Raw genomic sequence first — 25552 nt, 5'->3', positions numbered from 1 at the left:
TTTTTCCCAACAGTTATTTTACACATCAGGGAAGGAATGAATTGTCCGAATTATAGCTCCATAATTTCATGGTCTCCCTCCTCTTCTGGGTACAGGGTCCAAATCACCCCTCGGGCTCCTGCAGGTCTGGCAGCTCAATCAGGGCCTCGTCTCACTCACCACTCTCAATGCCCGCTCAATGAACAGTCACCATCGTGTGGCACAATATGGCCCAGGCCTGTTAGCTGTTAACCTTACTTAACCCGCCACTTCTCATATTCCAATTCTAGGTGGCAGAGTGCTCCCTAAAGCCCACCCGACATTGAATGACCCATCAGGAAGAAGCAGCAGTCCAGCAGGACATCAGCAAGCACTCTCCCTCCTAGTAGGTAAATTTAGACATGTTTTGTTCAGTAACTGTTTCATTCCAACCGAAACTGAGAAAAAAAAAAAAAAAAGTAAGGCTTTTATTTAAACCGATTTGGCAAGACAAAGCCTCAGAAAGCAGCCGACTTAGATTTCAACAAGTACTGCATGAACGAAAGCCGAATCTGAGCTGTCAACAAAAGGAAGTTGTTCTTTATTCCAGAAATAGACCTTAGAAAGTAACAAGCATGGTGCTAAGGAGACAGAAGCAGGGCGGGCTTGCTTATACACTGCCTACCGTGGCACCCGCTCACCCTGACTGAACTGCTTTGCAAACAGAGAGGCATTTTCGAATAACCCTTTTAAAATGCTATTCAGAGTTGAACTTTGTACCTCTGTGCACCCAAAAGAGGCTGCTCCACAACACAACGTCACCAGGTGTCGTAAATCATTTTACTGGAAAAAATGATGCTTTGAGTGCCAAAGCAGAACCCTATTTTCAATGAGTTTAGTAGACCGTGTCCTGAGAGCACTCTGCTCAGGGGGGACCTGGCAGGCCGTGCACGTGTCGGGAGTGGTCAGGCAGAGTGCACCGGGGTCCCACAGTGCTTGTGCCATAAGTCGATGGCCTTGCTCACGATTGCGTCCGAGCTGTCCTGGGGAATCTGTGGACAAGCAAACCAGTCTCTGTGAAATTTCAGGGTTTATAACTTCATCATGTCCCTTATTCACTATGGCACGGCACTTAATTCCCACCGGAGTCTCCACTACTTGCCAGAGAGTATCGTATAAAAGGCTGCTGCCAGGATCTTTGTTTCACGGGCCACCTGAGGACACACCAAGGAGCTCTTGACAGACCGCCTGGGTCTAAAACCTGCCTTGCCCACCGTGTGCCCCTGGGCAGGTTACCGAAGCTGCCCGAGTTCACATCCCATCTCCACAATGGGGCGAATGACAGCCTCACTTCCTAGGGCTGTTTAGGATTACATGGGAGAATCCATGAGAAATACTTAGTATGGGCCCTGGCACTGTTAGCCACCAATACAATGCTGATGATTCATTTACTCATCACACGTTCACTTAGTACTTACTATTTACTAAGCCACTATTCAAATGCCAATAGTGACCAATTTAAAAAAAAAGAATAGACCTGGGGTCCAGTGAAATTCATCCAGATTCATTCATCCATGAATCTCTTCTACCTCTCGCCTGGTTAAGTTTATTTATTCTAAGATACACAGAGATTCATTTAGACCTTTTCCAACATGCACTAAGTATATACTTAAGCACATTAACAAACCCAACTGGGATTCAACCAGAGACAGTAACAGTAATGAAAAGGCTTACAAGCCCCCCTGCCCCCCCAAAAACCATCAAGCTTCCTTTCCACTAAAAAGGATTATTCAGCCTCACATGACAGACCTCACCTCTTCCTTTTCTCAACAAGCCTTCTGAGAGTCACATCAGGGGAGGAGACTCTAGTCTTCAGTGCACATGACAACGGTCTCACTGCTCAGACCATCATCCCCCAAAGAGAGAATGCAAACTGTAATCCACAGACCAACTTTAAGCTAAACTTTTCCAAGGGGAAAAAGTATTTCTTATAATGTAAAAATATCAGAGAAAGAATGTGACGCAATAAAAAAATCTGGCTTCCCAAACGACTTCCTTTCTAGATTCAAAATCAAATTGGAAAAAAGCATACTTACATTTTCCAGAAACTTTGTTATCTTCTCTGCACTGTTCAGAGCCATTACTTTTATTTTAAAGGTTAATAAAATTTCCACAGCTACAAAAACTAAGATCTTACAGGATCCACTTACAACTTTATCCCAAACCCTATAAAAACAAAAAGATACAATAAAATCATTTGAGTGTGAAATTTATGTTTACCTAAACATCTCAAATTACAATATTAAACCAAATTACTTCTTTTAAGTATAAACTTCAGAGAAAAGCTATAATGAAATAATCATCAAAAAGACAACAAAATAAATCAGCCATTTGAAACTTATTTCAGACACAATTAGCACTGGAAGGGAAGAAGGAATAGTCACTAAAAGGTACTTGCTCTGCAAGGGAGCTACGAAACACCCATTCCCTAATGTTTTAAAACGGACATTTTAGGGAAAGGAAGTCGGTTTTTTTTTTAATGTTTATTATTTAATTTTTTGAGAGAGAGACAGAGACAGAGTGCGAGCAGGAGTGGGGCAGAGAGAGGAGGAGACAGAATCCAAAGCAGGTTCCAGGCTCTGATCTGTCAGCACAGAGCCTGACATGGGACTCAAACTCATGAACCGTGAGATCATGACCTGAGCCGAAGTCGGACACTTAACCGACTGAACCGCCCGGGTGCCCCTAGGGAAGGAAAGTCTTAAACCAAAGTTTGGATTTCACTAATATTGTGTAATGCTAATATAATCATTAAATACTAAGGAAAACAAAAGCATCATTTGAAATGAGATTGGTGCAATGGTTCCAGTGGTTCAAATTCCTAAAACTTCTCTAAGAGCTTAAGGAGCTAGTTATTGATCTCAACCACTCTAAACACAATTATTCTGGTAATTCTTCAAGCTGGTGTTACACTCTGTGTGCTTAGTCACGTACTGTCTTGTGATGTCCTCTGTATGTCACCTCCCGTCCCAACCACCTCACACGGTCTTTGAGCGGGAAGGCCCAGGGCTCTGAACTACTGGCAGCACGTATCTGAGCTGAATGAGAACGGAGTTTGAGTCTTAGCTCTCCGCCTGCCTTCACCTACTTTAAAGATGCCATGATGGAACTAAGAAATAGGAAGGTTTGCTTGGGATTAGGATCCCCCACATTTCTGGCAAAGGAAAGCCTATATCCATATAAACTCCTAGAGACGGTTTCATATGTGAATAACCTACAGCATCTAGCATATTGAGGGCCTTCAAGTTTTCTAATGTTACATTCTAATATTTCCAGCATTAACATCAATTTGTATTCATATTAGATTAATATTACTAACGTTCTAGTATCTCTAACTGTATACATAATAAGTAGAATCAAGTGTTGCTCTGTGGTCTGCCAGAGAAGTTCGCTTCAAACTGTGGTATTGTTCTAAAGCAAATTCATACTTTGAAGGCTGATCATGTGAAAAACCAGGACGCTTCTCTGACTCCAAGCCTTCAGAACATCCATGAAATACTTGCCTCTGTAAACTGGATTCGGGCAAGCACCCTGCGAAGCACCTCTTGAACCAGAGATCATAAGGAAGTTTGGACAGCGCAGAACACGTCTTCAGATGACTCAGCAGTCGGCTATCTTCCAGATTCAAGTATTGTTCAAAAGCCTTTGGCTAGTGATTAAAGAGGAAGAGAGATTACTCGTTTCCTGTGACATAACATTACCCAATCTTACAGCCTGTGGTGAATAAAATGTACCTGCTGACTGCAAGTAAGTGCTAGAAAACAAAATTTCAGACTCATCCAAGTCATTAGTGACGCAGGTTTCCCAGGTCAGCACCATCAGAGCAATCAACAATCTGGGGCTCAGGGGTTTTCCGGGTTGTTACCCTAATGCTAACGGCACTAATAAGGTTCAACTGAAGGTCAGAGTCCAAAGCAAAATTCAATTGTTCTGGGGAACTAAGAGCGGCCCATGACACTCCTGGCTGCTCTAGAGTAGATGATATACTCAGGAAAAAGGGGGAAGGGGGAAGGGGAAAGGGTAAGACCAGAGAAACAGAGCGGGACCAAAGCGGGGAGACGGGGTTCGGAAACATTAGACCAAAAGAGCTGGACGTGAAACGGGCCCACCCGTCCCTGGCCACACCGATGCCGACCATGCTGAGCACTGCTGTGCACCATGCCAAAGACACTCCTAAAAGAGACGCCCACAGGAGGAACTCTGTACCCCACATGCAGGAGAACTCTCAGGAGGCAGAGAAATAACGGGAAGGGAACGAAGAGCCTAGATTCTATCTGGTAGCCTCTCCCACAGAAGGTTAAGCAGCAGCCAATTGTAGGAGCTGGGAGAGCTAACAAAGCTGGCTCCCAGACCAGCCAAATCCACCTTGCACGAGCCGCGGCATTTAGAGTCCGCTGGCCAAGAATGGAGCCTGGGGGTCAAACTCTGCCAACTCTGAAGTCTGTATTCCCTAGCCAAAAAAAAACCCAAAAAAACCAACCACATCCTATATCACCTGAGCAAATATAAATGTTTATTTTCCTAAATATCTGCATCTCAGCCAAAGAAGTAATTCATATCCCTTACCATGTTCACTACAGCAAACACTACGCTACATACAGGGAACAGAGTAAAAGAAAACATGAAGCCCCTGACTCCAAGGAGCTTGCAGTCTGCTTGAGACAAACATGTAATAAAGCTATCATGGGGTAAGCACAGGATGCTGGACACGTCGAGGTGGGAATCCTAACCCAGCTTTTAGAAGCCATCAACAGTCTCCCAGAAAGGGGACATGTGAGTTGGCTTATAAAGAATGACAGGAGCTAACCAGGCAAAGAGAGGCCCACATATTAATATGGGGCCCAATTTTCTCCTCTCTCAGGGGATCTCGAATTTTTTCTGTTTAACCAACTTTCCTACATGACCTAATAATTCCTGGAGCTTCTCAAGAACACTACACACAACTCCCCCAAAGCCAGAAGCTTTTCTCCAAAGTACAAGTCAAAGGACTCTTGTCCTCGCCTTTCACCTCTAAAATCCTATTCTAGAATTTTCATTGGTTCTGCCAATGGAATATTTTTTCACAAACATGGATGAAAACACATATATCACGCACTTATATGTTACGTCCCATAGCAAAGAAACTCTCATCTAAAAGACAGTACAAATAATAGATAGGGAGGAGTGAAAATTTTAAACCATTACCTTTTTCCCTCACCACAGTGTAAGCTCACTAAGGGCAGAGACTGTGTATCTATTTTGTTCACTGCTAGTTCTCTGGTACCTAGAACATTACTCAGCATTGTAAGCACTCAACATAGAATTGTGAGTAAATGAGTATCATGAATTAAATGAAATGCTGAAATACATTAATCAACATCTTTTTTTGAGAGAGAGAGAATACGAATGAATGAATGGGGAGGGGCAGAGAGAGAGGGAGACACAGAATCCAAAGCAGATTCCAGGCTCTGAGCTGTCAGCACAGAGCCCGATGCGGGGCTCGAACCCCTGAACCACAAGATCATGATGTGAGCCAAAGCCGGACACTTAACCCACTGAGCCACCCAGGCGTCCCTGTCAACATGTTGATAATCACTCAATGTACATCTTTTTGCCAGTCTTATTAAGTTTTTCTAAACATTTTTTCTTGATTTATAATATGTTCATTATAAGAAATCTCGAAAATACGGTAAAGAATAATGAAGAATATAAAGATCACTTATACTCGCTACTGATAATGTACAGATCGTATAGCATCCAACCGTTTTCCTGTCCCTCCCAGCTTGTGCGCACACGCACCTGCACACTCTCTGGCTTAAAAAGCACAGCAATGGCAATGAAAGGAAACCCACTTACTTTAATGACTACACACAATTAAGTCTGAGATGGCTTACAGACAGTCTGCTCTGAAAAGAGATTAACGAGGGAGGCCATCCACATCACAGGATGGTTTCTCTTCTCCCTGCTGGAGAGACCCTGTCAAAGAGCAGAAATTCCTAAAGCTTGTAGAGAGAGGAGTGGCTGTGATGTAAGCCTATGAATCAGAATACTGCAACATAATCAATGTGTCATCACCAGATCGAGTCTTGTCTTCTGATGCCAAAAACCCATCACTGCCCATTGCATATGCATTTCGCTAGAATTACAAACCAAGCTGTGCTTTGTGATAACCACTTTAGTTGGTAACAAAAACCTGATGATGATAGGAAAGATTATAAAAATTCTCCTTTAACAAAATCCAGGAAGAAGAGGTCGACTAACCATAGTAATGCAAATTTTAAGGTAGACCAAACAGTTTAAATAAAGAGAAAAGTTCAAGTGAATGAGTAAATCAAACAGCAACGCAAAGGAAATTTAACTTTTCTTACACATTCTGAAGAACTTAAAAAAAAAAGCTTCATAACAATTTAAAACTATGTGCTGGGTACTATAAACATACATATTAAAATAAACCTCTCTTTTGAAAATGAAGAAATCAACTTAGGAGGCATTAAGTATCTTGCTGATTTAAAATTCATTTCTAAAAAGCAAAAAGAGTTCAAGCATAGCCAGAGCACTTTTGAAACAGAACAACAATATGAGGGAGTTTACCCTACCAGGTACCAAAACATACTAGGAAGCTATATTAAATGACTCATATGGTGTGGGCCCAGAAATAGACATATAGCTTGAGGGGGGAAAAAAAAGTCTAGAAAGAGATATAAGTATATATGAAAATCCAGTATATAATAAAGGTGGCATTTCAGATCTGTGAAAAATAAGAATGAACCGACACTGTAAATGGTAGGCAGTTCTGTTTCCTAATTGTTTAACTTTGGGCAAGGTACTTAACTGCTCTGTGCTTCAGTTTCCTCACCCATAAAAACAAAGATGTGCGTTAAAATTAAGTTTTCATTAATAAAGCAAACTTCCTGGCATGAAGCACAGTCTTAATAACTGTCAAACAGAAAGAGGAAGTGGAAAAAGGTTTACTGCAGTTAACAACCAATAAACAAAGTCAAATCTGAGTCTGATGTCAAGCACAAAGATAAATCCCTTCACAAATTAAAGGACTAAATTTTAAAAGGTTTAACAGACACATAGACCAAAGGAGTAGAATAGAGAACCCAGAACTGGGCCCACAAATGTATGGCCAACTATTCTTTGACAAAGCAGGAAAGAGTATCCAATGGAAAAAAAGACAGTCTCTTTAGCAAATGGTGTGCTGAGGGAACTGGATACCAACATGCAGAAGAATGAAACTGAACCACTTTCTTACACGATACACAAAAATAAACTCAAAATGGATTAAAGACCCGAATGTGAGACAGGAAACCATCAAAACTCTAGAGAAGAAAACAGGCAACAACCTCTTTGACCTCGGCCACAGCAATTTCTTACTTGACACATCTCCAAAGACAAGGGAATTAAAAGCAAAAATGAACTATTGGGACCTTATCAAGATAAAAAGCTTCTGCACAGCAAAGGAAACAACAAAACTAAAAGGCAACTGACAGAATGGGAGAAGATATTTGCAAATGACATATGGGATAAAGGGTTAGTATCCAAAATCTATACGGAACTTATCAAACTCCACACCCAAAAAACAAATAATCCAGTGAAGAAATGGGCAGAAGACATGAACAGACACTTCTCCAAAGAAGACATCCAGATGCCCAACAGACGCATGAAAAGGTGCTCATCACTCATCATCAGGGAAATACAAATCAAAACCACAATGAGATACCACCTCATACCAGTCAGAATGGCTAACATTAACAACTCAGGCAACAGTGTGGCGAGGATGTGAAGAAAGAGGAACCCTTTTGCACTGCTGGTGGGAATGCAAACTGGTGCAGTCACTCTGGAAAACAGTGTGGAAGTTCCTCAAAAAATTAAAAATAGATCTGCCCCTATGACCCAGTAATATCACTACTAGGAATTTACCCAAAGGATACAGGAATGCTGATGCATAAGGGCATTTGTACCCCAATGTTTACAGCAACACTTTCAACAATAGCCAAACTATGGAAAGAGCCTAAATGACCATCAACTGATGAATGGATAAAGAACATGTGGTTTATATACACAATGGAATACTACTTGGCAATGAGAAAGAATGAAATCCTGCCATTTGCAACAAGGTGGATGGAACTGGAGGGTATTATGCTGAGTGAAATAAGTCAGGCAGAGAAGGACAGATACGGTATGTTTTCACTCATATGTGGTCCTGAGAAACAGAAGACCATGGGGGAAGGGGTAAAAAAAAAAACAGTTACAAACAGAGAGGGAGGGAGAGAAACCATAAGAGACTCTTAAATACAGAGAAAAAACTGAGGATGGGGTGGGGGAGAGGGAAAAATGGGTGATGGGCACTGAGGAGGGCACTTGTTGGAATCAGCACTGGGTGTTGTATGTAAGTGATTAACCATGGGAATCTATCCCCAATACCAAGAGCACACTGTATACACTGTATGTTAGCCAACGTGACAATAAACTATATTTAAAAAATAAAATAAAATAAAATATAAATAAAATATAAATTAAATAAATAAATAAATAAATAAATATTTTTAGGGGTGTCTGGGTGGCTCGGTCGGTTAAGCATCTGGTTAAGCATCTGATTCTTGATTTCGGCTCAGGTGATCTCCTGATTCATGGGATCGAGCCCCGCATCCAGCTCGGTGCTAACAGTGGGGAACTTGCTTGGGATTCTCTCTCCCTCTCTCTCTGCCCCTCCCCTGCTCATGCTCTCTCTCAAAATAAATAAATAAATTTAAATAAATAAATATTTTTAAAAGTTAGAGCAAAGTTTTTTAAAAATCTGTTTTTCAGGAGTGCCTGGGTGGCATCCGACTCCTGATTTTGGCTCAGGTCATGATCCCAGGGTCATGGGATCGAGCCCTGCATCAGGCTTCATGCTGGGCATGGAATACCCTTCAGATCCTCTCTCTCCCTCTGCCCCTCACTCCCACTGGCACATACCCTCTCTCTCTCTCTCTAAACAAAGCATGCTTTCTCCCTCTCTCTCTCTCTAAAAAAATAAATATTTCAAAATAAAACCTGTGTTTTATTCTTGGAATTAGAAAGGGCTTCCTAAATAAGAAAAAGCAAAAGAAAAATATCGACAGATCCAATTGTATCAACACTGAAAAATCTCTGTATGACAGGGAGAAAATATTGTCAACATATGTAACAAGGGATAAATATGCAGAGCATATCAATAACTCTTACAAATTAAAAAGAAAGATGCAAACAAAATAGAAAGGTGGACAAATACAAGTGGCCAATAAGCATATGCAAAGCTGCCCAGCCTCACTAGAAAATGAGGATATGTAAATTAAAATGGGAGACCATGTTCACTATCAGATTAACAAAAATTTAAGAAACTGATACCATCAGGTATTGGCAATGGAGTGGAAAACAGAAAATCTTCTAATCTGTTGTGGGAAGCAAAACTGATATGCCTTCTGGGTGAGCAACCTGGCAATTAAAAAATTTAAATACATCTTTCAACCGAGCAATCCCTTTATAGGTGCCTGACCTACAAAAACATATATGTTTAAAGGATCATATACAAGGGCATGCTGACTGTCAACACAGATCTGTTATATTAAAATATGGCAAATTCTTAACAGGCAATAATATCACATTTTTAAGAGGAAAAAAAAAAAGGTGGTTCTGGATGAGTGGCTCTCAACCCTAGCCATACTCGAGAATCACCTGCTGCTTTTTAAAACATAGAATTCTGAGCCCCACCCACCCCCAGAGATTCGGACTTAATTGGTTTGGGTGGAGGAAAGGCACTGGTAAGTTTTTAAAAGCTCCCAGGTGGCGCTAATAGGAAGTCAAGGCTGAACACTACCCATCTGCCCTGAAGTGGAAAAGTATTCCAAGACATTAAGTCAAAAAAAAAAAAAAAAATTGTTGCACCATATGAACAATGTTATAATATTTATGTATTTTTTAAAGTTATACATGTAATAAATACATGAATCATTCCATGGACATATGTGTATATATTTGTGTACATATGTGTGTGCATGGATGCATTCCATCCATCCTAATGTACATAAGATAGTATAGAATATATACACTGAGCTAATGACAATATTTACTTCTTAGAAAGTAGGGGATAAGGAGGTGTCGGTACAGATCTTTGGGAACACTGGATTTATCCAGATTGTTTAATACTTCAAGAATGTACTTATTACTTGTGTTATCAAAAATAAAGAATTCTGGGGGGCGCCTGGGTGGCTCAGTCAGTTAAGCATTCGACTTTGGGTCAGGTCATGATCTCATGGCTCGTCAGTTCAAGCCTCGCGTCCAGCTCTCTGCTGACATCTTGGAGCCTGGAGCCTGCTTCAGATTCTGTCTCCCTCTCTCTCTATCCCTCCCCCACTTGCACGCGCACTCTCTCTCTCTAAAATAAGTACACGTTAAAAAAAAATAAAGAATTTTTTAAACATAAACTAGCAAAATGCTACTGAATTTGCTCCAATACGAAATAAGAAAAGCTAATGAAATCATGGTATAATCTGGATCTCGATTTAATTAGGCAGCCAACATTATGCTTCCCTCACCGTGTTTGAATTATTTTTATTGAAATCATACTAAGTCAATTAAATTTTAAAATTCTGAAAATCAAATTTTACTTAACTGAAATCTAGAAAATACTCTTGTAACAGTGCTCTACAAAGCTGAAGGGTCTTGCCAAGTGCCCCGGTAACTGTTGTAGTTAGCACAGTTATCCTCGGGGCTCAGTCAGCCTCCGTCAGCGCCCCTCATCGGGCCCTGCAGCCACTATCACGGTCACTGATTTCAAAAGAATTTTCTAATGGAACAAGTCACTGATTTAAGAAAAAGACATTCGTGCAACAGCCAGTGCTCATCCCAACAAGTGCCCTCTTCAACAGCCATCACCCACTTTCCCCTCCCCCACTCGCCATCAACCCTCAGTTTGTTCTCAGTATGGAAACCAATTTGACAACAAATTATATATATAAAAAAAAAGGAAAGAAAGACACTCATTTTTATAAATGAGAGAAATAAAGGAAAAAACTAGAAAAAGAACATGGCAAAGAGCCACTGGCTTATGCTGACAGAGCAAGTGGCCGTAGTTCTCCGGACTTGCGGGTCAGAGCACAGCCGCCAGCAGGCCGCCTCTGTCACATCCAGTCACCTTTCCTTCTTCAGTAACAGAATCCTGTTTCCACAGGAGATCGCAATGTGATCCCAGCCTCTGCTGCAGACAGAGGTGGCCGTGGTCCTGCCACTAACAGAGGTGCAGAAGCAAAGTCTGTCCAAGGAAGACAGACGAGACTGGCTGTCCCTTCCACTCCTTCCCTTTGGTCTTTGCCCTTCCCTTTCTACCATCTTAGGTCATAGATGTCATGGCTGTCACTCTAGCATCCATCTGTGAACAGAGGAGGAAGAAGGGTCACACCTAAGAATGCCAGACCAAAAGGACAGGAGCTTTTGGGTCCCCGCAGACATCATGGCACTATGGCACCCGCTCTGGACTGCCTTCCCTCTAGACTTCTGGTTACAGCAGAGAAAAAGATAAAGCTTCTGTTATTTAGGCTATCCGTTATATGCAGCCAAACGTAAACCTTAAGTAACAGAGAGGCAATCCTAGATAAATCCAGTATATTCTAGCCCAGGATAAGGAATACAAAAGAGCACAGGTTGCAAACTATGGCCTGCAGCAGGCCAGATGCACCGCGACCATTCTTTCATGCACTGTCAATGGCTGCTTCTGTGCAACAACACCAGAGCTGAGTGTTTGCAACAGAGAGAGACACAGAGACCATCTGGAAATAGTTACTGTTGACCTTTTACGGAAAACAGTTTATAGAGAGTCCGCTCATAATTGCAGCAGCACCAGGAAGTAAGGCTATGTCCCTAGTACCACTGTCCACCGCTACCCTCAGGAGAAAGAAAAGCATCCCTCACCAGCTGGGGTAAAGACTCCCGGTACTTGTTATTTAACTGGTTCACAAAGCATCGGATGATCCAGTAACAGTCGACGCTGTCCTCCACCATCTCTTCCATGGCTTTGGCAATGGCAAGAAATACTTCATCTTCTGGCTCCTGAAAGATTAGCAATAAATCTCTGGTTAAAAGGCGGAAGCCAGCAGAAGAGAGGAATACATATTTCTTTGATGAAAATGAAACCTTACCCCCTAACTTTTGAAGAGGCTGCATTAATAAATCAAAGTGGAACTGAAAAGCACATGGTCCATGACTAAACAGAAGACTAAGGCGGAGATAAGGTTGGGTAACCAGAGAAATTTATTTGGATCAGTGGTGCTCATGACTGCCCAAGTTTCAGATTAAGCACTCAGAGATCTTCCACTTTCTAACGTTTAAGGTCATCAAAGAAAACATAAATCATAAGCAAAGTGCTGGCTCTCTCCACCCAAAAATATTCTCAGGGCTAGAAAAGAATTTCTTCCAAAAGGATGTGATAAATATCATAAACAGTAACCGGATACATCTGTTAATACAGTAATTTGCAAAAATCAGATGACTCCAAAAAGACTAATAAAGCATTTTCTTTATTGGAAAGCATTCATACATACCTTTAGAATTTTGTTCTGTCTTTAAGCAGCTAATAAGTTAAAATGTCCCTAGAATCAGAATTTTAGGAATGAGAAAAATGGCATTTCTCAAACACTGTGTCAATACTCAAAATATGAACATAAACCTTCAAGTAAATTTAAACAAGGTAATCTTATAAAAACTAGAATCTACTAAAACCTATTTTGTTTTCAAACACCATATCGTACGCAAAATTATGTTTTCATCTAGGATTTAACAGCCAAGGATTTTAGTGTTAAAAACAAACTAAAAAGCATCTTTCTATTCCTCTTAAAAGCTCCAAGTTAAATCAAAATTCCCATTTTGTTTTTTTTATGAACTAAGCTCTATGCTTTATTTGGATTTTATTAGTCCCCCCCCCTCCCCCACCAATATCCTTTTTTCCATTCCAGGATTTTTTTTTATTTGCATCCAAATTAGCATCTAGTGCAACAATGATTTCAGGAGTAGATTCCTTAATGCCCCTTACCCATTTAGCCCATCCCCCCTCCCACAACCCCTCCAGCAACCCTCTGTTTGTTCTCCACACTTACGAGTTTTGTCCCCCTCCCTGTTTTTATATTATTTTTGTTTCCCTTGTGTTCATCTGTTCTGTGTCTTAAAGTCCTCACATGAGTGAAGTCATATATTTGTCTTTCTCTAATTTCGCTTAGCATAATACCCTCCAGTTCCATCCACGTAGTTGCAAATGGCAAGATTTCATTCTTTTTGATTGCCGAGTAATACTCCGTTGTGTATATATACCACATCTTCTTTATCCATTCATCCGTCGATGGACATTTGGGCTCTTTCCATACTTTGGCTATTGTCGATAGTGCTGCTATAAACATGGGGTGCATGTGCCCCTTCGAAACAGCACACCTGTATCCCTTGGATAAATGCCTAGTAGTGCAACGGCTGGGTCGTAGGGTAGTTCTATTTTTAGTTTTTTGAGGAACCTCCATACTGTTTTCCAGAGTGGCTGCACCAGCTTGTATTGCCACCAACAATGCAAAAGAGATCCTCTTTCTCTGCACCCTCACCAACATCTGTTGTTGCTTGAGTTGTTCATGTTAGCCATTCTGACAGGTGTAAGATGGTATCTCATTGTGGTTTTGATTTGTATTTCCCTGATGATGAGTGATGTGGAACATTTTTTCATGTGTCAGTTGGCCATCTGGATGTCTTCTTTGGAGAAGTGTCTATTCATGTCTTCTGCTCATTTCTTCACTGGATTATGTGTTTTTTTGGGTGTTGAGTTTCATAAGTTCTGTATAGATTTTGGATACTAACCCTTTATCTGATATGTTGTTTGCAAATATCTTCTCCCATTCTGTCAGTTGCCTTTTAGTTTTGCTAATTGTTTCCTTTACAGTGCAGAAGCTTTTTATTTGATGAGGTCCCAGTAGTTCATTTTTGCTTTTGTTTCCCTTGCCTCCAGAGACGTGTTAAGAAGTTGCTGTGGCCAAGATCAAAGAGGTTTTTGCCTGTTTTCGCCTCAAGGATTTTGATGGCTTCCTGTCTTATGTTGAGTGAGGTCTTTCACCCATTTTGAGTTTATTTTTGTGTATGATGTAAGAAAGTGGTCCAGGTTCATTCTTCTGCATGTCTCTGTCCAGTTTTCCCAGCACCACTTGCTGAAGTGGAATATCTTTATTCCATCAGATATTCTTTCCTGCTTTGTCAAAGATTACTTGGCCATACATTTGTGGGCCCATTTCTGTGTTCTCTATTCTGTTCCCTTGATCTGAGTGTCTGTTCTTGTGCCAGTACCATACTGTCTTGATGATTACAGCTTTGTAGTAGAACTTGAAGTCTGGGATTGTGATGCCTCCTGCTTTGGTTTTCTTCTTCAAGATTGCTTTGGCTATTCGTGGTCAAAATTCCTATTTTAATAAAAGCATTTCATTTTAGGTCTCCTTTCAACTCCTTAATATTCTAGAAAATGTCAAGAGTAAGAGAATCACAGAAAATAACATTTTCTTAACATTTAATTAATGTCAGAGGAAGAGAAAGAAGAAGGGAGACTCCCTTCCCAGACTCCCACCCAATACTGGAACTCTGCCGGGGGCTCCCGAACGTGGCAGCTCACTGGCTCCAGGATGGTCTGAGAGGCCAGGGAGGAGGACCAATGTCCTCGACCGTGTTCCCAGGCCTGTGTCGAGCACTGTCACGCACTCTGCTATACAGGAATACTAAACAGGCTGTGTGGGGCTCAATGACTGGGGAGATGTGGGGGCAGAGCCAACACCAACACTTTGAGGTCACACTTGCCACAGGCCGCAGTAGAGGTGTCGGCTTGGAGCACGGACCAGCTGAGTAGGGATGAGACGCATCACTTAGGTTTCTTGAACTAATAGACAGTCTAACCTCATTTAATATATAATTTAAGAACTTGCAGAAAACTATCCACTTCGCTTTGTCAGAGGTAAGCAAAGTTTAAAGACGTTTGTTAAGAGTTCCAATTATTTTCAGTTCTCTCTTGATAAACTTAACAAAAGTGGACAACAACCTAAGCTCTATCCGCGGGAACCACATCATTAACTTCAAAAAGAATGAATAAGTCAAAACTCTCAAAGTGCTATACTGACTGGTAGGCTGTAAACTGCAATGAAAAAAATAAGCTTGTTGTGGGGGGGCCTGGTTGGCTTAGTCAGTTGAGTGTCTGACTTCAGCTCAGGTCATGATCTCACGGTTCGTAGGTTGGAGCCCTGTGTCAGGCTCTGTGCTGACAGCTCAGAGCCTGGAACCTGCTTCAGATTCTGTGTCTCCCTCTCTCTGCTCCTCCTGTGCTCGTGCGCTCTCTCTCTCTCCCTCCATCCCTCTCTCTCCCTCTCTCTCTCAAGAATAAACATTAAAAAAAATAATTAAAAAAAATAATAAGCTTTGGGGCACCTGGGTGGCTTAAGTCGGTTGAGCATCTGACTCTGGATTTTGGCTCTGGTCATGATCTCATGGTTCATGAGTTCAAGTCCCTCATCGGGCTTGCACTGATGGTGTGAGCCTGCTCGGGAGTCTCTCTCTCTGTGCCTCCCCTACGTGTGCACACGCGTAGGCATGCACCCTTTCCTCTCAAAAATAAATAAACTTAAAAAAATGTTTTATTGAAGAGCACAGCTTGCAGGCAAATCCCGATTGTGAGCAGTGTTTTAGCCACATACAGACACAAAAAGTTAAAACGCCGAAAATGAATTTCGAACTGCATTAAAATAGCCAAAGCCCAAGAGTTATCATCATTCCTTTGCCTGAACTTCTCCTCTTGACGAACAGCAAGCAGTCCGAGTAACTGGAGTAAAGGTTTGTCGAAGATGGAAGTTTAAAAAGCAGGTTGGGGCCTCCAGGTGAGGGCCAAGAGGTAGCTGGCAGTGCTGGTTCCGAGACAAACAAGCAGATCAGTAAGTGTACCAAAGAGCACCGGAGCCTTTCATATTCGCAACTGTCAGACAAGGAACTCGCACACACAGGAGGGTGAAGGCTAGAGGCACTCGTGGTACTGGACTGGAACCAGAGGGATCAGTGTGAACGGGGGGCATCCAACCCCCAGAGCCAGACACACAAACACACCTGGGTGTGTGTGAATGGGTGTGGAGGATTCTATATATTTAGAGAAGGTGCACATGTGTCCCAGCTCTGTCTACGGACAGGACCTAGAAGCCACCACACACCAGCAACAACACGAGAACATCCGCTGCCCTGTAAAACCACACTTGATTCAACACGGAAACAGCTGATTTGGGGCTTGGGTAGAGAAAATACAAGATGGGTTGGGAATATTTTTTGTGTCGGAAAGTACAGAAATGCTCAAAACGATGGGAACTTATCATAAAGAGAGAGGAGTCGATCTGAAGGGGCTCCCACTGGCCTAATCTGAGACAAGCTGAACATCAAGTAAATAATAGGAGTAATGGATTACAGGCCATTGAATAAAAGAGGAAACCATAAATTCATTCTGGCATAAATAAATAAATGAGGGAGAAGGGAAAACCCTTCCTTATAAAAGAATGCCAATTAATAAATGCAGAAGAAAAAAGCAGTTAGAAAATCACCATCTGGCAACCAGCACAGTAAAAGTTACCTCAGGCAGGAATCATTAGTGCATGGACATTGACTTGGTCTCAAAGCATCTCCTCACAAATGACTTCTTAGTTACAAAAGGAAAAATAATAATCTTACTTTGAAGAAAAAGGGCCGACACCACTTTAACCAACTGGTCAAAGTTAGCGGCAACAGTAATTAAGTATCATTCTTCTGCAGTATTCCTGCCAAAAATTCATAATCGAATTTTAATCATGAGGAAACAACAAATGAACCCAAACTAAGACATGCTCTACTGCCCAGTACTCTTCAAATGTGTCAAGGTCATCACAGACAGACCAAGGAACTTTTTCCAGATGAAAGGAGACGAAGATGTGGCAATAGATGCCACCTGTGAGCCCACACTGGATTCTAGACCCAGAAAAGGAAAGCAGCAGGACATTCAGTAAGGTTTACAGAGTCATGGTATTTTATCAACGATAATTTTATGGGTTTGATAATTATATAAGATGAAACATTTGGTGACACTAGGTAAAAGTACATGGGAACACTATACTATTTTTGCCAGTTTTTCTATTTCTAAAATGGTTTTTAAATGAAGAGTTAAAACCTTAAAATATTTTTTAAATCATCAACAAAGGTTAAAACTAGTGGGTGAAAGTTTGGTAAGAAAGTCTGATAAGTTCTGAACAAAACTTTTTGTTGGTTGGTGATACAGGGCATTATTGGGACAACTAGTCAAATGTGAATGGAGTCTGAAGATCAGATCTTAATACTGTATCAATGTAAACTTCTTGTTTTCAATGATTATACTATGGTTATCCTATACTGTGGTGACCTAGGGGAGTGTTATTTTCTTTAGGAAGTATATACTGAAGAAATTTCAAGTAATGGAATATCATGTCTGCATCTTATTTTCATACGGTTTAGAAGAAAATATGTATACATAACACAGGGAAAACAACAAAGCAAACATGGTAAGATATTAATGATGGAGAAACTTGGGTAAGGAGTATATAGGAATTCTTAGTATTCTTGCAAGTTTGCAATTATTTCAAAATAAAATGTATTTTAAAAAATTAGATTGAGTAGGAATGTGCAGGGCCACGAACGCCAGGGAAAGATGTATTGCTTTTATTGCCCGGAGAGAGGAGAGCCACTGAGAGTTTCTAAGGTAAAATATCATGTAGTCAAATGCTAGCAGGATGGGACAGTCTAGACTTGAACTAAGTGTTAAACAAAAGTACCACTAACCAGTGGAAAGGAAGGACTTCGAGGCAACTTTCCAGACTCCAGCTGGTACATGCGGAGATAGACTTCAACCTGAGGCGTGGCCTCAGTGACACAGCGAACGACTTTCAGGGCGTGAAGGACGTCACAGTACTGCTCCTTGCGGTACAACATCACCTGGGCATGGGACTCATGGTGTGGAGGCAGGATCCCTATATGGAGACGGAAAGGGGGAAAGAAAGTGCAAAAACACTGAGATGCAAATCCAAATCCCCCCTTTATTGGAGAGAATCAAGTGAGAAGCTGCCCATTACAATCAGACTAGAATCACACAGATATTTAGTTACCATACAGATTCTGTTTTAGAAATGCTCTCTATGAAACAATCTTAAATTTTAAGTACTATCATTATTTCAATGGTACCTGCATCATTGATATTTAAGAGAAATGAAATGGCATCATAAAGCCCTTGAATAAGTGTGCCACTTAAACTCACGATAACCACATCAATCATCAAGATGATGTAATTAAATGTATGGTTGTCAGCCCAGGGCCACCCTCGGCTCCTACGGACCGGTCTCCAGTTGTTGCATGTTGCTCCTGCTATGCACTGAGCTGCTTCCCCCAAAATGCAGATGTTAAAGCTCCAACCCCAGTGTGGCTAAATGTGGAGACAGCGCCTAGAAGGAGATTAAGGTTAAATGAGGCTGTAAGGGTGGACTGCAATCCAACAGAGCTCGGGCCCTTACAAGAGAAGGAAGCGATACCATTTGCTGTCTCTCTCTCTGCCATGTGGGGACAGATTGGGACGGTGGCCATCTACAAGCCAAGTGAGGCCTCACCAAGAACCAAACCAGCCAGCACCTTGATCTTGGATTTCTCAGTCTCCAGAACTGAGAGAACATAAACTGTTGTTTAAGCAGCCCGGTCTGTGGTATTTAGTTACGGCTGCCCTAGCCAACCATACAGGCCCCTCATCTCAGGACCAGCACTAACTTATCAAATCCTTCTCTTCCCCGATGATCAAAACTTGCTCACAAAGTAGCCTAGCTTGGGGACCACAGAAATCTCTGATTCTCACTGATGAGACCACCTTACATCATATTCTGATGCCATTTTATGCTCACTGGCTCATTTAAACGTGCCTACCTATGAGGTTTGGGGGCAAAAACCATCTTTTTTACAAACAAATGGCATGGAAAGAGCAGAGTGGGAGGAGCACCGGACAGGCTTTCAGCAAAAACATAGTTTCTAGTCCCACGTGTGAGAACACCAGGACTCTCAAAATGTCTCTCTGCGAACTTGTTTCCTCAGCTGTCAGAGGTGGGAAATGGGAGGCGTAAGCATCTCACCGAGCGTCCTCTGCACAACACGAGCCCTAAACGCCCGCATGGAAAGAAGGATGCCAGGGTCAAACAGGTTTGTAAAACGCTGACAATGAATTTTCAAGGCTCTAAATTCTGCTATAAAAAAAAAAAAAACGTATTTATTACGGCCTCATTAAATGTAACAAGACTGTACAGGAACATGGACTCTGGAGTCCAAGTTCCTGGGTTTGAACTCTAGCTCTACAATTAAGTGGCTGGACGGCTGTCGGCCACTTACTCAATCTCCCCTTAGAGAAGGCTGAGCTTCTCCATCTGAAAAATGAGACTAATAATATGTGTCATACAGTTGCTGTAATGGATAAAAAATTATATAAAGTGCTTCGAAAGTACACAACACATACTAAGCCAGCGATGAGCGTTAGCGTACATCTGATAAGGATCACTCTTTTAGTAGAAAACACCACAGATACAGTATGCTAAAGAACAGTCTGGAAAACAAAAGGTGGGTGAGCACAAGAGACTTTAGCTAACATGACGCAATGTTAACATCTAACTCGCTTCAATGTTCTTTGTCCTGACAGAAAGCTTTACCTACCTTAGCTTTGGAGTTCGTACCAGGCTTCCGCAAAAGCCAAGGGAATACACTAACATGTCTGACTCCCAATGTCCTAACTAACTCCTCCATGTCCCCCAAATCTGGGCTAATAAAGATTAAACAGCTGTAATTACACCCTCCTCATACTACTTGAGGCAGCACAGTGCCTCCCATGTTCAACCTCAAAGAGCTAGTTCTAAAGTTCTGACAGTTCCCTGAAATGGTATCCGCAGGCCTGACAAGGTCCCTGAGTAATCAACCCCTGTTCTAGGAAGAGTCAGCCTGTCTCCTTACACGGCATGGCGGCTGCAAATCTCCAGTGTCTTTACCACAAAAATAACAACAAAGACTTACCTGGTAAAGACAAGTGGGGAAAACAGGGGTGACGAACAAGCCTGGACACTCTCGACGTGTCACAAAGCGCAACTGTACGCCTGCCACCCAATCCACTGGTGTTAGTAACTGATAAGACACATAGTATTTCCCAGCAGAAAGAGTGTCAGCATCCCTGGAAGGCATTTATTTTGATGGCCACTGGAAACACCAAGATTTAAGAACGAAGGCTCAAGATGTAAGAAACACTAAAATAGTTGATACCTGCTCTCTGGGCAGTAACCGCACCGTCACCCACCAGACATACGAGAGCTCAAAGACTGTCGGGACGCACGACAAAGCAAGGCATTCCACTTTCTAGAATGGACTGTGCTTGCCCGCTGCCTCCACATTACATAATCAGACTTAGGACAGCAGATGTCTCAAGTCCTGCAAATACAGTACATTTTGGAAAGAGAACGGGGCCGACAGTCTATCTTACCTTCAAACGGGCTCCACCAACCTAAGTTCGAATCCTAGCTCTGCCACGTACAGACTAGAAGGCCCCAGGCAAGGGATTTAGCCTCGCAGTCTTTTTTCCCCATCTGCAAAACTGGGATATTAATACCTACCTCACAGGAGAATTTGGTGATTACTCGAATTGTTTGTTTGTTTAAGGAAGAAAGAAAAGGAGGATGGCAACGGACAGGTATTATAAGCATCAGCAGGCCCAGCAGAAATCGAGGAAAAAACACTTGGCTCAAAAGGCCAGTCACCTGTGGCCCCTAATACACTTTTTCTCCCACAGAAACTGAGCAGGCGCATTTCTCCTTCTCCTTCAGCCACTCGTCACTGGAATGTATCCATTTATGCTTCTAGGAAGTAAAAACGCCTCCATTTCTTTCTGACTCTGCTAGCACTCATCAGGAAGTTAGACTCCCTAGAGCTGGGAACCACAGAAATAACCAATTGAGAGCCACAACCTAGGAGTTAATTTAATTTAGCTCAGTAACCTCGTTTTACAGGTGCGAGAGCTGAGGCCTAGCCGGGGTCTTCCTCAGGTTCACCCAGTTGACAGTGAAGCCCAGGCCAGCTCTTGCTCCAGTCCAATGCTCTCCCCGCACCTTGTTTCAGGAACACACCTTCCTTCCTCTTCTATTATTACTGACGCCCGGAGAGTAATATTTAACATACCGCTACTGAAATCACCTTCTTAAAGGCTTTCACAGTGAGCAATAATTCAGTCTCCTGACAGTAGGCCCAATATGCAGCAAAGGGCCTAGAAGAATCCTCTCTTTCCTGACTGATAAGAATGACAAACATCCCATCACTCAACATTTTTGAAGATAAATCTTCCAACTCTTGAGTCTCATACCTAGAAGCACCTTCCATACCAACGCACGGTACATGGACGGGAGAGGGAATCTCTGACTAAAAGTACAAAGTTTCTCGATATCTAGAGGAAGAAACAAAGAACAATTGGTTAGAAACTTTTTATGCTGACGACACGAAAGTGCATTTTGGTTTTTTGTTTGTTTGTTTAATTCAAGTACAGTAAGACATTTCTCCAGAGGATGTCTACTAAGTCAGTAAATCTAGAAAAGGCAACACTGGTCTGATTTCTAGCCCGGGTGTTTCACCAACTGGCTACTTGAAAACAATCAGTGCTTCACAGCCTAGGAGATGCATGTTGCATACATTACTACGTTCCCTGTGTCACATTAGCAGTAGTCACTATTTACAGAATTTCATTTAATCCACGCTGCAAGCTTGTTGGGTAGTTATTGTTTTAAAGCTGCAGAAACTGAAGCCCCAAGCAGTTAAGTGACTTTAGTTAGCAGAGCTAGTGAATGGCATGGTCAGCCCTTAGATCCCCACATTCTCCAACAAACCACACTCAACTGTCCTGAACCTCAATTCTCTGTGCTCGTCAAATTCCAGCCATGCTTGGGGTGCCTGGGTGGCTCAGTCGGTTAAGCATCCGCCGTCGGCCCAGGTCGTGATCTCGTGGTCCATGAGTTTGAGCCCCGCGTCGGGCTCTGTGCTGACAGCTCAGAACCTGGAGCCTGCTTCTGATTCTGTGTCTCCTTCTCTCTCTGACCCTCCCCCCATTCATGCTCTGTCTCTCTCTCTCTCAAAAATAAACATAAAAAAAAAAAAAAGCTTTGTCTTTAAAAAAAAAAAAAAAAATTCCAGCCATGCTTAAACACAAAGATCAGGAGGGAAATGGTTTTGAAATTTTAGAAGCATTCTCTGCATATAAAGTACTATTTTTACCTATGGTTCAGTTTATTTTACTTTAGTCAGCAGAACAGACCTTATTATTACTACAAAGCAACTAAGATGTCAACACATAATGTAGTCTCACAGTATTTGCATCGGAGAAAAATCGTCTGGAGAGTTATGAATTTACCCAGAAGCTATGATAACAGCTCTGGAAACAGAGGAAATATATGGGTCTAATATGAGAAAAAATACCACAGCCTTCTTAACAGTCCTCTCAAAGACATCCGACTCAGCCTCAGCAAATAGAAGCTTGAAAAATCCATAACCTCTCCCAAAATACACATTTACCTGTCATCCTATCACTAAAAGATACAGCAGGTAACAGATACTTCTGAATGTCTTTTAAGATACCACTTCTTTCAGGACAGCTGGGACGGCTAAAACCCAATAACCTCAATCTAACTTGTAAAACTCACCGAGCCGGTCATCTTTTAGGAGAATCTCCAATGATTTCTTTTCTTCAACTCCACGAAACCCCACTTTCTCATAATACACTGAACGGAAGTTTCTCTGAGAGTCCTCAGTCATGTTTCATTCTTGGAGAGAGAAAGAGTAGGGAGAGGGAAAGAGTGAGCTTACAAACAAGAGACTGGACAATTTGGGAACTTTTCCAATGATTTTCTCAAACTTCCCCCACGAATTCAATATACTAAAATAAACTGGCTGCCTTTGCATAGGACTCAACATTATCTATTTTTTTAATGTTTATTCATTTATTTTGAGAGAGAGAGAAACGGAGGGGCAGAGAGAGACAGAGACAGACAGACAGACAGAGAATCCCAAGCAGGCTCCACGCTGTCAGCACAGAGATGAACAGGGCTGGATCTCACAAACCATGAGATCATGACCTGATCTGAAATCAAGAGTCACTTAAATACTGAGCCACCCAGGTGCCCCTAAATGTCTCATTTTAAACAACTAACACCACCTCACCTATGTTCCTTGGCCAAAAACCGGGACATAAAACTAAAGTCCTCTGAGCTGCTAAAATAGATTTCACAAGGTGCATGCACTAAGGCTCCTACTTTACTTATGGGAGTTCCTGGCCATTATACACATTCAAAGAAAAGAGGGAAAAAAAAAAAACAAAACAAAACACTAGTGAAATACGAGGACAAGATGTCATACAAAAGGGGTTACCAAACAGTCTCCACTAGGAATTGTTTTTGTTTTTACAAATATTATGCATTAAAAAAATGAAACTATATTCTAAAATGCAGGCAATGTGTCTTTAGGTAGGATTCTGGGTGATTTCCTTTCTTTTGCTTTGCCATATTTTCAAATGGGCATTCTGTGAAATAAAAAACTAAACTATAAAAAAAGTAAAAACAACAACAACAAAACAAGCTTCTCACTTAGTTTTCCTTTAAACACAATCCTATCAAATGCAGTTATCGAAATCAGAGCCCACAAGAGACGAACAGCACTGAATTGTAAACCAGAAGGGGGGCAGGAGTGAAGCCTATTAATAAACGATGCCACAGAACTGAAGACAGAATAACGACTTAAAATCTGGCATTGGGACTCAAAAAGTTCAGCGGTGTCAGGTTCTTTCACAATAACGTTCATAGGACTGACTGCAAGACGTCGGGGGGAAAGGTGAGATTAGGTTGGCATTTTAAGAATAAAATGGATGTAAGGCATTTTTCAGAAAGTATTGCACTGCCTGAAATCAAATACTTAAAATGTCAGTGCAAAAAGGAGTCTAAGCCTCAGGTTTTAGAAATCCTGACAAGTCCCCAGCGAGGAAGGGAGGGTTGAGTTCCAGACAAGCCGAGGTCTTCCTTATCGAAAACTCTGCACCCCTTCGGTCTCAGGAAAGGTAAAGATTCGTTAAAAAGGAGAAATTCTAAAGGGTTCTGAGCTTTGGGGACCACACGTTTTAAACAAAAACAAAAACGAAACAAAAAACAAAAATTCCAGGGTGGCTCAGTGGGTAAGCATCAGACTTTGGCTCAGGTCGTGATCTCGCGGTTTGTGAGTTCGAGCCCCTCGTTGGGCTCTGTGCTGACAGCTCTGAGCCTGAAGCCTGCTTCTGATTCTGTGCCTTCCTATCTCTCTGCTCCTCCCGTGTTCATGCTCGCTCTCTCTCTCTCTCTCAAAAATAAATAAGCATTAAAAAAAATTAAAAAAAAAATTCCAAAGCACTAAAACGCCAAATGAGTTCGGGGATTTCTTTAAAAGCAGCAAACAGCTGCAGGGCGGTGCGGTGCCCGTTACCTACACACACGATTCTCAGATTGCACTACGATGGCTACAGGTCCTCCCGGAGGAAAATCCTGTAATTTACACGCCGGCCCCTGAGAGTCCACCTGAGGAAAAGTCAACACAACCTGCTCCACGACCCCAGGTCCCACTCTCCCTGTTATGCTTCACCTCTAGCAGTGGAAACCACACCCGGGTTGAGACTAAGTGGTCCGGGGGGAGGCGGCGGAAACCAGGCCCAGCGCGCTGACCGGCCGGCGGGCAGGGGAGGCGACGTGAAGGCCGCCGAGGGGACGGGCGCGCCCGAGGGCGGACCCCGGGGCGGAGGGAGGCTACGGGCCACCTGCGCCCGGTTAGCCAGCGCCCCGTCGCCCCCGCCGTCGCCGGACGTGACGTCAGCACCCGTCGGAGGGGCGGTGCCGAGAGTGCGCGTGCGTGTGGAGCATGCGCAGAAGTTCCACTCGCGCCCTGAGACCCGGACGCTTTGGAGAGCAGAAAGCGTCTGGCGTCGTTGCTTAGACTCTCTCCGCGGCGTCTGCCAGTGGTAGCGGTCCTCTAATTCTCCACTCCTGGTCCGAAGAATCTGGCAACCCACCTTATCCCTTCCGTCCTGGCTAGTGTTTGGGATGCTCTCTCCTCTCCGGTCCTTAAGGTCCCCGCCTGCATGGGAGGGCGGGGAAAGCTCCTCGGAGCCTGGGAAGATGCTCCTCCGCCCCGTCTGCGGTGGAAGACTCCTGCTTTCTTTCTTTATTTCCTTTTTCTCCGTCCACTATGTGAAGACAAGTAAAGACCAACCACACGAGAAACGCAAAGGCAATTTATTCAGAGCTTGCTATGCAAGAGAGCCACCATCACTTGAGTTTTGGCAGAAAATCAAAGGCAGGCAGAGGAGTGGGAACGGTTGGTGGAGGAAAAAAGGGAATGAATGCGTCAGGCGTGCCCTCGTTGGAGGCTGCAGGGGAAGCGGTAGGGAGACTAGTTAGAAGTGGGACGTGCTGTGTGA

General features: G+C 42.5%; 1 protein-coding gene across 2 annotated transcripts; it reads right to left on the bottom strand.

Moving 5' to 3' along the window:
• Positions 1–531: 531 nt before the first annotated feature.
• On the bottom strand, positions 532–24943 carry TBC1D7 (TBC1 domain family member 7). 2 transcript variants are annotated; one of them, XM_049655028.1, is made up of 8 exons: positions 24721–24942; positions 22761–22880; positions 21434–21514; positions 17848–18035; positions 11932–12069; positions 3522–3667; positions 2055–2184; positions 532–1010 (listed from the first exon to the last, which is right to left on the bottom strand). In XM_049655028.1, the coding sequence occupies exons 2-8, from the start codon at positions 22870–22872 to the stop codon at positions 924–926; spliced, it is 882 nt and encodes a 293-aa protein (XP_049510985.1). In that variant the 5' UTR covers positions 22873–22880; positions 24721–24942; the 3' UTR covers positions 532–923. The 2 variants fall into 2 exon arrangements, with proteins under 2 accessions (XP_049510985.1, XP_049510986.1); XM_049655029.1 differs by lacking the exon at positions 21434–21514 and having other exon boundaries at positions 24721–24943.
• Between the last annotated feature and the right edge of the window lie 609 nt (positions 24944–25552).

The sequence above is a fragment of the Panthera uncia genome (assembly GCF_023721935.1).
Source record: "Panthera uncia isolate 11264 chromosome B2 unlocalized genomic scaffold, Puncia_PCG_1.0 HiC_scaffold_25, whole genome shotgun sequence".
Classification (NCBI taxonomy): domain Eukaryota; kingdom Metazoa; phylum Chordata; class Mammalia; order Carnivora; family Felidae; genus Panthera; species Panthera uncia.
This window is presented reverse-complemented; position numbering and strand designations above follow the sequence as displayed.